Below are 14493 nucleotides of genomic sequence, written 5' to 3'. Positions count from 1 at the left end.
CCAATTTTTCAGCTTGTCACATGTATCTGTGACTTCATGTAAAGGAGAATCAAAAAACAATCTAGCATCCTAAAGACCATGTATCTAGGCTCCTATGGCCTGAACAATAAAAAGCAGGCTAAAAAGGAGACACATGAAAGTCTCAAAGGAAAACCAGGTGCTTTCCGTAAGATTTACAAACACACACAAAACTGACAAGTTGCAAAATCATCTGCATAATTATAAAAGGTACCTTTCTACATATTCCCTATATTCTCACCAAGCATGCATACCATGGTGATGTACCATTTGCCCTGTCTAGATACTAACAATGTATTTTGCACTTAGCTTCAAAGATCATATCACATCATGTTCATCTGCTATTAAAACTGAATAAAACCTTCTTCATAATGCATTCTTCTATGCAAATTCCAGCTTGCCTCAGGTGCCAGTTGCTAAATTAGGCAAAATAATTTTTTCAAAAGAGCACAAAAAGGATTTTTAAAAGCACAGAAGCTATTCCAGCCCCCAGTTATCCTATACTGCAGTACTATGGAACAATTGTTCAGCAGAGATAAATTACAGTGAAATATGTCTTTCTGGCAGGCAAAATGCCTTCATGTTTCAATCAAGTTTTCCCAGAAGCTAACGAGTCTTTCTGATTTGTAACTTGAGGCAATAGCCGTTAATGTAATTCAAGTAACAGGCCATAAAAAAGAAGTGACAAAACGAAGGAAACTGTCTTTAGTAAGTAGTCTTAGACTACTGTCGTTCCAATTTGCCTGTGCTGCTGGATTATGACACATACTATCAAGAGCACTATCAAGCAGCAAGGAGAAATACAATGTGTTTGCCTTACAAACTGAAATGGACTTTTTGCATCTCATAATAATGGAGAGATCAGTTTATCTTTCTAAACAGAATTAGAAATGGCACCATTATTTATATGATCTGAAATTTGCCTTTTTACTTCTCTCTAGGAGACAGAGACAAATGCTCTTCATTTACACGCTTAAGTAACCTGTTTTAAAACAACATCAGAATTATGCATATTAAATAAGCAGGATTTCATCAGAAGTCTACTTAGTGTTCATTGCTATGCAGTGGTCTTGGCTAGATTGACACATATAAAAATTGTATCTTGCAGAAGGCTGCAAAGACAGGCAATTCTTAAATGGTTGAGAAGTTTTGACAAATGAAGCTGGGAAGAATCTTGTTAATTCAACTCTCTCTGGATAATTGTGGAGCCCTCATCATGGTGTCTTCTCACCACCATGTTCCTATACCAAAGGCATTGTCAGATAACAACATTCTGTGCCAGCTACTCTGCCACTTGATTTTTGGGACAAATGGGACAGAAAGAAATGAAGGCTTTAACTTAATAATCAGGGAATTTTTCACTTTCTGATCAAGAAATCATTATCAAGAAAAATTAAGACTGAAAGGCAGCTCTACATGTTGGCATGGGCAATGTACAGAACTCAAAGGAAAAGCTTTTAACTACTGATAAGCAACATTATATCTTAACAAAATCAAAATAAAGAAAGCTAAAACCTCAATCTCTGGTAAGACTGAAATATAGTCTGTATATTTAAAAGGCTACATATAGTATTATATTACATTATATTATAGTGACTATATTCTATTCTATTGTGTTGCACTGCATAGAAGAATGTAGTACTGAAACAATGACCCGTCAAAAAACAGGTTTTGATTTGACCATGACGTGGCAGCACTGCTCATGACATAGCCAGAGCACATTAGGCTTTCGCTGTATGTACTATGCGTTGAAGAAGCAAATATCTTGTGTATTTCTGTGCTAAAACATGCATGTTTCCACTAGAGGAATACGTTCCTAGGACAAACACACAAAAAAGGAACCTTTTATTTGTCTACAATTGATAGCTAGAGAGTACATTTGATTGAATGAACTGTGCTTGGTCCCCAAAACAAGAAGTTACACTGAAAACTTGGAATTAACATTGCAGAACCTTTTCCCAGTGAGGGGAAAAAAAAAAAAAAGAGGACGTGGTAGAAATAACCTGTGAATCATAGGATCATACATTCAGAATAGTTGGGTTGAAAAGGGACCTTTAAAGGTCATCTAGTCCAACTCCACAGCAATGAGCAACTAGATCAGATTGCTCAGAGCCCTGTTCAACCTGACTTTGAATGTTTCCAGCAATGAGGTTTCTACCACCTCAATGGACATAATGTTCCAGTGTTACACCACCATTACTGTAAAAAATTTCTTCTGATATCAAGTCTGTAATGGGGAAGAATAATTTTCTCATTTGCTGTTAGTTTTATTAGAAAAAAAAAATGTATTTCAAAAAAAGAAAGGTTGGAATGTAAAGAAAAATTATGTCCATGGGACTGCTTATAATTTTCCATTCAAAGAGTTGCTGAGCAATGATTTCACATGGGAAAATTCAGTTTTCCAAAATGGTTTAACAATGCTCTATCCCACAGGAGCACTTGATGAACTACTTGTGCTGATGACATCTCTGACAGGACTGTATCTTTATTTGGGAAATGGCATCCCCATATTTATTTTCTGGAAACTGAGGAAAAGGGCAGTACTGAATAACAAGCGGTATCTCCCACAGGAAAAAAAACCCAATAATATGAAGATCAGATTAACATAAGAAGACTAGTCTATATTCAAGAGACTTGCACAGGATTTTAAAGCGGTTAAGTCTGAAATCCAAAGTATGACTGCAACTTACACAGCCATCCTCAAACTAGCTTTACTGCAGTTGGCTTTGGTATGGATAGACTTAGTCATACAAATCTCTGGCTAGATACGTAGTTCCTCACACTCTGAATGAGCTTGATCCTTGTTCCTGGAGGCATGCCCACTTAAGTATTATTTTGTACCTTCAAGGTAACTGACACAGAAACTACATTTCACACCTATGACTACAGGGTATACATGTAGTTTCAACATCTTTGTGTCAACATGACTAGCTATTCTATATCTCTCTAGTCACTAGGTTCCCCATGTAGTAGAAGGACAAACATATTAGAATTATTTTGGCATGTATGTATGTCTGTAAGAAGATACTACAATAGCTTCCTTTGTATATAATTACAAAAACAACTTGGATACATATCCTACAAAGATTTATGCAAAATATACTCTGCAGCTTTCTTTTCTGAGTGCAGGATGCCTGCACAGTAGGACAGACTGTTGTCAGTTGGGTTCAAGACTTCAGCTGATGCAGAAGGGTACTGGTGAGAAAGCTGAAGCTCTTATGATAAACATACATAAATGGGCCTGTTTAACACAAATATTCCCCAGCTGCACACTGAACAGAGGTTGTAAAACCCAAGAACAGAACAGAGGTTGTAAAACCCAAGTACCCTTGCCCCTGAAAAAAGTCCAGGCTGAGTTTCACCCACCAGCAAATTACATGTGGTGAGCACATTATAGCCATAATATCAATCTTTCTAATTGTTAAATCTTTTTTCCAGCATGTGACATGTGAAAGACCATGCACTGGCACAAGAGAAAGCATATGTTTGAGTAAACATTTCAGTAGTCTGCAAACAGCTGTGTATTATCCATGGATAATGTTCCTTTCTCCACACCCCTCACGTGGCTGGTAAGGAGATTTGCTCTGGAGTGGGTAATGGACAGAACAGGTTGTGCAGTATTTGGCAAAGCAGAAGCTCCGTTCTAGCATTTTTCTTTCTAAGGTACATAATTCACAATATTTTTTCTGATTTTTATCAATTAGACAATTAACTATAATCTGCCTCCACACTGAATGAGAAATGGCCTACAAATTGTTTTTTCATGGTTAGAGTTGCTTATTCACTGTAATCAATTGGTCCCATGGTACTGGTCTTTTCCCTAAAGAGATGGACTTAGCTATCTCTTACAAGACAATAAATAACAAATACAAAACCACCAAAGATAAGCGACTTGCAAAGCACCAAATTCACATCCTCAATCTTCAATCTTCAAGTTAGTATGAAACATTCACTTCTTGGTCCTCCAGCCCAAATAAACAGGTGGCTCTAATCTTTCTAAGACCTTGAGAATGAAGGCCTTCAAATGTAACCTTTTCCTCAAAGTTAGAGACTCATGGGTCTACTCTCTTGGCTGAGCTGGTGCTCCTGAGTGATCCTAAAAAAGCCCCAGTGTTTCTGCATTCACCTGGTCCTGCAAGGACTGCAGCCTTCCGGCACAATGGTTGCTCAGCCAGCACCCACCAGAGTAGGGAGAGCAGTCATTCTGCCCATTAATCTTTCTGGAGTCTTGATAGTTACATATAGAACTGCACATACTCATGAAAATCTGAAAAGTCATATGTTATTTGAGTATTTATGCTTAGTTTCTGCATGACTGCAGTAAGAGCTATGATTGGTACTTGTTCAAGACTGTTTTCCTTACAGACATTTAACTGAACTATGTAAGTAACATGACCTCTTAACAAAAGAACTGAAGTTTTCTAAACAGTTGTTACTAAGGGGCCTCTTAAGAAAAAGTACATAATAATTTGTCTGAAATTAATACATGCTTCTAGATTGAATTTTCTACATGTTTAGTTGAGGTATAATATTTTCTTCTTATTTACCACTTTGCTAGAGCAGTAGGAATTTAAATAATTTTGATTGTTTTGACCATCAAAACAAAGCACTGTATTGTTTATATTTAGGAATAGTTACATTTCAGTGAATTTCACTGATATATACAGAAAGAAAATGCTAGAAAATTTGGTCCCATTTATTTTGCTACCTAATAATTCAGCAATTGTCTTTGAGGCAACGTGGTTCAGATACTATCTCAGAGGCCTGTGGTACACAGGTGAGGAAGTGCAAAAGTGTAAACACACTGTAGAATTTAGACATGTTTTTCCAAACTGCTGAGGCTGCTAAAATGTCTGCGGACCTCTACACTAGGCTCAGACTCATTTGAAATTATTCCCAGGTGCCCTTGAAACCATCCTATGTCTTGGGATTGCTACAGTTAAAAAATGTTTCAGCAGCCTCCCATTTCAATTGCATCCTTAATAGGACCTCTTGTGAGAATTTTTCTTAGGTCTGTTTTTTTCATGTCCAGTGCAGCCTGTCCTTACAGACAGAAGAATACAGCCCAAAGAAAGTCAGAAGGATATCATCTCACAAATCTCCATTTCCTATTAAGCAACTCTAATAATCCAGGATTTTTCTTTCAGACACTGTACAAAAATTGATGGATAAGGCTTACCAGCGGAACTAAGTGGTACTAGGCATTATGTCAAAGGAATGATTTTCCCTCAGAATGCTTCAATGGCTTTTTTCAAATCTAATGACTGTTTCTGGTAAGTTTGTTTCTGGTAAGTCTGTTTCTGGTTACCACACAATTTTTTTTGGATTTAGAATAAACTGGAGATGTTTAGGAAACAATAGATTGCATATAAAAATGGGTGTCAAAAATGCAATAAAATGCTGTCCTTACCATCTGTTTTCTTTGATTCATCCCCCACACTAAATTTATCTTTTCTGTCCAATTTATTGTCTTCCTTTAATTCACCTAGAAATAAGCAATAAGAAGCAATAAGAAACACTATAAGCATTTTAATGCAGAGTGCATTTTAATGCTTGTAGCTCAGCGAAATTGCAACACCCAAAGGAGATGTTCCTTAGGAGGAGAGGTCTGAATTCAAAAGGAACTGAATTAACACATTTTCATAGAACAAAGCACCAGAAAAAATTCATCCAACTCCTACAGATAAGCAAGCTTTACAATCTACTTATACATTTCTTCTAATTATGAAAACCTTTTAAAGTTCGTATGCAAGCTCACAATTCCTCTGATTGTATGTAGGCCAGTAAAAACCTAATCATAAGCTTCATTTCAGAATCAGGAGTCTGAAACATTTATGCTTTCCAAAGAAATAAGATCCTGCAAGGCTTCATCATAAGTGTCTGTTTTAAAGAACCATCTTAGATACCCTGAACAGGCCTGTGTAATTTTGCCTTACTTTCTCTTACTAGATTCCTTTATCTACAGATTCATTTGTTTTGATATCAGGGAACAATCCTCCTAGCACTGATCATTGCCTTTAGAGTCTCTGTAGCAAACCAGAAAATCAAGGCCTTTGGCAGAGAAATGGTTCATGCAGAATGAAAATAGCAACTTAAGATGGGGTGTATTTTATGAAGCCAGGAACGTCAACCAAGAGTCATTCTTTTTTTGGTCCTCTATTAGTCATACAGCAAAGCACATCAGACCTTACCAGACCATCCCTTCACTGAATGAGAATGCCAAATGCTAGATCAAATAAAAAATAACTTAAAGGGAAAGCTGTAGCAGAACAGAATTATTTCAGCTGCAGTGTCCAAACAGTATGAAAGGTCTTCTTCCTTTTGTGATGCACACCTCAACACAAAAAGCTGTAAAAGTCTCACTTCAGAATTTTGTAAATGTGAGGCTGTATTACAGTGATGCTTTTTCCATCTGTATTACTATTTTTGGTACTATAACTACTTCCCAGCCTTTGGATCAAGATTAAAGGTATTAAGTGTTAAAGAGGATGTGATCTGCCTTCAAAATACTCATGGGCAGTGGATATTTATTTTTGGAACAGCTTAAAAAAAGAAAAATTCTAGAGAAACAAGGTCTCCCTCTTCCACAATGTGCCTTAATCATTAGCATATTTATTGTTCTTGGATGGTAGTGGATCAATCTCCCTCTCCAATTAAGCTTCATCATAGTATAAAAGAGGAATGGTTTTCAAACCCAAAAATATTTAACAAGATAGAACCAAAGCGTGCTCTGTTCAGCTTTTATTCAAAACTTTTCATGTTTATCTTCCTAAACTCACTGTGTGGGTGAAAAAAAAAATGAATGCAAGATGATACAGGACTAGCAGCACCCTCCTCATCTGATCACACTGCCACTGAGTTGGGGTCTTTGTACAGAGAGGTTGTGACCAGATCCAACAGGGTTTAGGTGTCTGTTTGATGAAGGCGGTCTTAAAAAAAAAAGGGGAACTGAAACAAAAATGCACCTAGCAAAGCACAAAAGTCTTCTTGCATTTCCTCCACTTTCATACAGCTGATGGTAGTGATGAGCTAACAGTGCTTTTTTGACCATTGCATAAACAAGTTGCTTGACCCTAAGTGTGTGCAGGAAAAATGCCAAACATCTACACATGCACTATTTCAGAGTTCAATCTCTCAGAGAAAGCACAGGGCAGTGAATGACAGAGACACTTTAAACTCACCTGATAACACAATTTCTGAACTTACAGGGAATATTATGAAAAGGGGACTTTTGAGTAATGTTGTATCTACCATGTCATACTGCCAGCAGCAGAGCAGAATAATGATCATGTTGATCTTTTTGAAAGGGATTACAGAGGCAGAGAAATAATAAGACAAATACGTTAGATGAGATATTAACATGCAGGCATAAAGGAAGCTGTGGCGAATCCACAGATATGAATGTTTTCATCAGTCCCCAGAGACTCTGTAGTGATTGTACCTCATAAAGGCCTTATCCCATAAACAAAGGAGTATAGTTTCTTTTCCTGAGGAAGACACTAGTTTTCAAAAATTATAATTCCTTTCAAAGCACTTTTGACAACTGCAGCAGAGACACATTGCTGAAAAAGGTACAAGCAAAATCACTACAGTAGTATTAATCCCCATATTGTTAGAAGCATGCAACACAAAGGATTTTGGAAGAAAAGTCTGGTGCAGTCTAACTGGGATTTCATGTGCCCCTGACCTTTTTGTCTTCCTGAGGAGCCCATTCCATTCACACATGTAGCACTGTCTGAAGAAAAATCCCATACATTAGAGAGAATGACAGCTTTGATTCCCACAGTCCTTCCAATCTAAAAAACCCCTAAGAATGAAGGAATTACTGGGAAAGGCCAGCAACCCTGAGAATGATATCAGGAATTTTTTAAACACAATTTCTGCATCTCCTGCCATCTAAACTCACTGCTTGAACCTGGACTTTCAAAGCCTAAATGCTCATTCCGTCTTTTTCTAAGAGGAGGCTTCTAAGTGGTTTTTTTGCTACTTTTGGACTGCATGACACTAGCCAAGTTTGTGACAAGTCACATGTGACTGTACTGCCATTTTTTGATATAGGCTCCAGGGAGCAGGAAGTGTGCTGGGAAGGACAGTGAAATAGCCAAGAGACAAGTGATCTCTTCTATTGGGTTTAATAAGTGTTTTTAATGTTTAATGGAATTTTCAAACTTTTTTTCCACTTTTTTTTGGGTGCAGAATGGGATTCTTATTTTAACTCAGTTCTACAGCAAGTTAAAAACACTGGAATAAAATTTCTGTTAAAAAAAACCCTCAAAAAATAAAGGCTCATGACTGTCCTTGTAAAAAAATAAATGGAGTAAAGGAAGGATAGATGAAATAAATCCTAAAAAATTAGTTGAGAAAAATTCTCTGTTCCAAAACATATTTGGATCTGAGGCTCAAATCAAAGATGTCTTTAATTTGCTTTAAAATGAGTTTGTAAGCCAACTTTGGCTTCTCCTCTGTCGTTTACTCAAGCAATGAAGATGTTCTTTGAAGCAGGAATATTTGTTTCAGCTTTCCATGCTGTGAATCATAAGAGGCTACTTCAGTTCCATGAGAAAAATAATTTTTCCTTTTTTTCCAAGCAGGTATGATGAACCCCATCTACAGAAGAACACTACTTGTAATTTAATTTAGTTTCTGATTCCCATATGTAGGTGACTATGCCTATGTTCAGGAAGAGATTCTGGGCCCAGGAATGCTTTTTCAGGACATCAGGTTCCCCCATCACTAAGGTGAGATACTGGTTTTAGGGCTGGATTTATGTTTCAGTGGAAGGAGAGAACTCACCATTCTGGACATACTGTTTCTCTCCTCCCACAATGTGATGAGGATCCATTTTCTTATCTGTCCTAGGTGCATTTTTCCCTTGATAGGCCTCGTGTTTGCTCATACCACTTTGCCAAGTGCCCTTTACAGGATTCTTACCAGAATCTGCACTTTCGCTTTCCCCAGGATTTGGATCTTTTTTCTTTTCTATCTTTGCTTCTTTGACATCTTCACCTGGCTTCCCATCCTGTTTGTCTCTTTCCTTTTCATCTGTTCCCTGATAAGCATTTTCCTCTGCTTCTTTCTTAGCTTTATCTTCTGCATCCTCAGCAAAGACAGAAGCCAAACAAGGAAAGAAATCACAACTATCAGTCAATTTGACAAGAACAACTCACGTGTCTAAATCTACTTCAGCTTTTCACATGCAAACAAATTTTCTAAGATAAATGTAGAAACTGATTTGACAATGGAAAAAGAATGTAGGAGGACATTTAACAAAATATTCTGAAAATAACCCCCCTGGTTGTCCTAAATGTATATTATGCACATGTCCTATTTTTACCATAAAAAGTTCACCTTTGAAAAAGTGGTTCCTCATAATTCTTAAAAGGCAAAAAGAGATACTAGCTACTAAATGCTGTAGGGATGTCTCATAGATTTCACAGAACATTCTCAGTTGAAAAGGGACCCATAAAGTGCAACTTTTATATGAATGGGCCATACAGAGGTCAAGGCCATGCTCTAACCATCTGAGCTAATCTCAGGGTCTCATGGCATACAGAATGATTCCTCTCATTTGGGGATCTGAAAAAAAAGCTTTATTTTGCGCCTGGACCACAGGACAGAACTTTGCATCAGGAGAATCAGGCTTGCTACAACACCATTGGATGAGTGTCTCTTGCCAAAAGTAGTGTCAGAAGATACTATATCCAAATGGTGCTTTGTACGTTAGAGTGTTTGTTTAGTCAGTTCTTTTGTTTGTAGCTCTTTATTGACGATCATTTAGGCAAAAAAAAATCAGTAATAAACTCACTTTTCTCATACAGTATAAGAAATTTTCTATAAATATCATAGGATAAAAACAGCTCACTGAGGCTTCTAGGGACAATGCCATTACCAAAGGGAATACAGTATTGTACAAATAATTTAATAATAATATTAGCTACAAAAATAGCAATAATAGGTTCCTTCCTTTCTGATCCCCAATTTCTATTTGCTGTCAACAAACAGTAAATGCTTCTGTATTCTCTTAATAATAATTGTTTGCACTGGTTATGCATCTTGAGTGCAAGACACCAGTTTGACAAGGATCAGCAGTTTAAGCCCCTGCTATGTGGCAGGCCTTGCTGCAAGACAGGTAAGGAGGGTGCTGCAGAAACTTGCTGCAAGTCAGGAGAAAATAGCAGCCGAACAAAGATACTGATGCAAGTGGGCTGGAGTCCAAAACCAGTTCCTTAGTCCTTAGCCCATACAAAGATATGCTGAGCCATGTGTTTGTATAACTCTTTCAGGATTAAAAAAATATGCATGCTTGTACTGCTAAATGTACCTCGAAACACAGAAATTATGTAAAAGTCCCCCACAGTTCTGTCTTTTGCATAGGATTTTTATATAGTAAATGTTTAGTCAAGAAAATATATATGGTACATGTTGAAATTAAATTCTTAAAACTAGTTACCTGTATTGTAACTTCATTCACTCAACGCTCCTATACTGTGAGACATTGAACATGTTAAATGCTTTGCTTGTTTGGTTAGCTTTAATTTGGTCCATAAGGAACTGATAGATATTAAAACAAACAAACAAACAAAAACAAACAAAGAAACCCATAACAAAACAAAAATAAACAAACAAACAAACAAAAACCGACAAAAACCACACCAAAAAAAACCCACCAAAAAATAAAGTCCCTGGAAAATAAATAGATTTTGAATTATGTTTTGTTTTCACTTTCATGGAATGCCTAGAAAGTGTTTTTCATTAATGGCAAGTTTTAATCACAAAGGAAAGTTTGGTTTGAATAAAACATGATTTCCTGAACCTTTAGACAGGTCTTTCAGTTGAAGAGGAAAAATCTGCTCTGACACTTTGGAGAACTATGCCAAATCCCTAAAGTCACAGCCACATAATACATTAAAATCAAACTCCTTCCATTTATATGAAATAAAACAACTCCATTAAATAAGGGATTGAGCAACAACTATTCAGATCAGAGAATAAATTGCATCATTATACCTAAATGATTCTCAAAATGTGGGTCTCAGTATTTCCAAAAGAACTCCAATAATAGAGATTTGCTAATGTCTAACTTATTAGACATTATAATAATGTTTATAATAACCTGCCAATTTTTTCTCCTCTTAATGGTCCAGGGTATTTGAATTAAAAATAGTTTCCTTATTTTGCAACAGTCTTCAAAAAACTGCTTTCAGCTATACACTTTCTTATCTATAAACAAGTTATAACTTTCATTGCTGTACTCTGCATTGTCTACAACTGGTTCATATGTTTTATCAACGGCAGTGGCCAAAACTGGACACAGAAACAGCACTGAGGGCTTTGTTACTGCTGAAAAGATGAGAAGAATGCCAGACAGGTCTTCGAAGCAAAGTCTTTTGGGGTTTTTTGGTTGGTTTTTTTTTTTTGGGGGGGGGGGGGTGGTGGTGGGTTGCTTTGTTTTGTTTTGCTTTGTTGGGTTTTTTCAGTGGTGGTGGGTTGATGGCTGGGATTTTTTTTCAGTTTCATGACAGTATTGAACCCTGGTCAACTTTCAACCAACATATATTCTCATATTCTTCTGAAATGTTTGCAGTCCTTCCCAGACTGATGAACGCACACACAATTGCAGCTTCGTTTCTAATTAATTTTCCAAGTTATCACCAGAAATATGAAACCAGCTGTGAATACAGAATATCCTGTCCTCCTCCACTGAACTATCCCCCAATTACCATCCATCTCTTAAACTACCACCTTGTTTCAAATTGAACAATGAACAATTGTAAACCTGTACCTACAAGTACTGTTCCAACTATTTTTCCACCCACTGTGAGTGTGATTTGTGATTTCAGGGGAACTCCCTTTCAATTTTTTTCCTCCCATTGTTCACATCCTCTTCGTTATGTACACTTACACCACGTACGAAGAATATAAGGCACAGAGGAGTCACAATGTCCCTATCTTTCTGAATTCAAAGTGAGTTGTTGAACTCAAAAAGCAGATTCTTTCAAACTATCAGTGCTTACTTTGAGAATGGTTAGATTGAAGATGAAGAAGAAGAGGTCAGCAGAATTTTTACTCTTTCACTAAGAAGCCTGGCTGTTACCTTTGGTGGCTTGCATCTTCCATTTCTCCCTGTTCTGCTGCACCACCTCAGTCCAGGTGGTTTTAAAACATTTGAAGTCTACAGTGAGTATGGAGCAGTTGAGTGAGGCACTTCCTTCGGATCCAGTGCTCTTGACACTTGATCTTTTAACTTCGGAGGGACTAATGCTATTCAGACTGGGACACAATATCACAAAACACAGAAGAAATCAGTATTCCATACACTCAAATACAGCTAAGAAAAAATAATGGTTGAAAGTCAGATAACAGAGCCACCCTGTAAAAATAAGCTTGAATACCTTATCCTTCCCCTCTCTCCCACCCCAGGCCAACCAATGTTAAAGCAAAGAGTACAAGTAATTAGAAATAAAGGGCTGCTTTTCCCTTTCTATATTTTGGCATTCTTAGTCACTAAGAAATAGAATCAGTCGAAGTGCTGTCACTACTTTTTTTGTGTATCTCCTCTCCCTAAATCTTACTGGAGAGTCAGACAATTCTAGAAATCAAATATATCAAAGGAGGAGTCTCCTAAAATTCACCAATGGGAGGTATTAAGCACAGGTCAATCAATCTCTGTGAAGGGCTTGATGACCTCAGCTGAGGCTCAGGCACTTGTTTCTGTTACAGATCCTACAGCTGACTTTTGAGGATAGATGCTTTTATTGTGAACATTTTAATAAAGGCAACAAGCTTACTGACATAGAAAGATATTAGTGTTTGGTCTTTGCTCAAGAGCAAAGAAGTCAGCTGGGAGAGCGAATCCTGACTTGGTACCCCTACTCTAGGGAGCACCACCCATGTGGCATTTGAATTCCAAGATATGCCTTGTCAATTAAACTATTAAAAGAGTAGTATCTCTAAAACAGCAGTGCAGGTTCAATTGGCCAAGACTTCCTACACCTAAATTCCAGGTAAATTCTGGTGGTTCTTCGTGCATTTGCATAACCCTAAATACTATCTAGCCCTAAAAGTGGGCTTATTCTTTCCAGCCATCATTTGTGTTTCAATCCCATTTATACTTCTAGACACGAAGAAACAAGTGCCTCCCAATTACTCTCATCACCTTCTCTCTGACATTAGTGACTGAGAGAGCATTGAGAGTATATCTGAGAGTGCATCTGATTGCATGGCTGTAACCATTTGTGCTCCTTGTCTTAGAAGGCTGATGCCACCCTCCTCCCTCTTGGACCTCCTCCAGGCTGGACTTCCCTGCACAAAGTCACCTCACAAGGTGAGCTGCAATGTTGACAATGCAGATATGGGTCTTTAAGCCACAAGAAGGACATACACTGTAGGAGGGGGGAAATCAGGGCAGTTGATTGCAATGGCAGCTTGTGCAGAGTGAAGGGAGAGGGTGCAAGGTTATTCACCTGGAACGCCTAAATCCAGACATGCCAGAGTGGGAAGCTTCATCAATTAGCGGAGTCACAATTTTCTCTGTCATGTCGGTCAACACAGTAAAGGTGGGTTCCACAATGAAATCAATGAAACCTGAGAAGAAATACAAGCAGAGTCAAGCAGGCAAGAGAAGGATTTATGTGGAGTCCCTACTTCAGTGAATACAGATGACCACACTGTAAATAACAGAGTAAAAAATTATACCTTGAAAGAGGGATAGGCAAATACTAGAAAGGGAAAACTGAGTTATACATTAATCCCTGACCCAAGACCCTCAATATAGCATGCAATAAAAGGTACCTACTTAAACACTGGAAAGAAACTGTGTCAAATCAGAACATAAACAGACTCATCAAGACTTGTTTTGTATGAGGAGTAGTGTGATATTGAAATCAAATTCCTAGTAGATTTTGATAAAAATAAAGTTCACCTTGAATGAAGAATTGTCTCAAAGAAGAAAATTAATGTAACAGTAATAATAGCAGTAAGCTTAAACCTCCCTTACTGCATATCAGTATGTTGTTGTGAATTCTCTCTCCTCGGTGTTTGGCCAGATTTTTCTTGTTGATAATAAAACAGATCTAGATGCTTTTCCCACATTTTTTTAATATTAAAAAAGGGGAAAAAATAAATAATTTTTACTTCAGTATACAGTTTGACAGAGATGAATATGGCTCTGATCTGAACGTTGGGAAGTGCAGACTGAAGAGTCCTATGGCCATAAGATCATGAGATGAAGGAAAATCCAAATTGCATGAATACAGTGTGGAAGTGAGTAGCTTACAGTAGCTTATACATTTCCCTAATTCTTTTAGCACTTCACTTATGAAATTTCTTAGTGCCACAGGTAGTTAAGGAAACCACAAAGTCCTTAATCCCTCCTAAGGCACACTGGGATCCAGTTTACAATTACTACTGTTACAAATCCCTGCTAGTACAATTTTTAGATATGTGTTAATTATCAACAGTTAATTATTCATTAAT

General features: G+C 37.3%; 1 protein-coding gene across 4 annotated transcripts in view; it reads right to left on the bottom strand.

The window, feature by feature from the left end:
* The window catches only part of PDE1C (phosphodiesterase 1C), a 369889-nt gene that overhangs the window by 28380 nt on the left and 327016 nt on the right, over positions 1-14493 (bottom strand). For all 4 annotated transcript variants that reach the window (XM_048296129.1, XM_048296137.1, XM_048296146.1 and 1 more), the window contains 4 exons: positions 13482-13602; positions 12113-12288; positions 8950-9108; positions 5429-5503 (listed from right to left, as the gene is read on the bottom strand). In XM_048296129.1, the coding sequence (XP_048152086.1) occupies positions 5429-5503; positions 8950-9108; positions 12113-12288; positions 13482-13602 (531 nt within the window). The remainder of the gene's footprint in view (positions 1-5428; positions 5504-8949; positions 9109-12112; positions 12289-13481; positions 13603-14493) is intronic.

Source organism: Corvus hawaiiensis, chromosome 1 (assembly GCF_020740725.1).
Source record: "Corvus hawaiiensis isolate bCorHaw1 chromosome 1, bCorHaw1.pri.cur, whole genome shotgun sequence".
NCBI classification, from domain to species: Eukaryota; Metazoa; Chordata; class Aves; order Passeriformes; family Corvidae; genus Corvus; species Corvus hawaiiensis.
The sequence above is the reverse complement of the archived record's forward strand: the minus strand, read 5'-3'. Positions and strand labels throughout refer to the sequence as shown.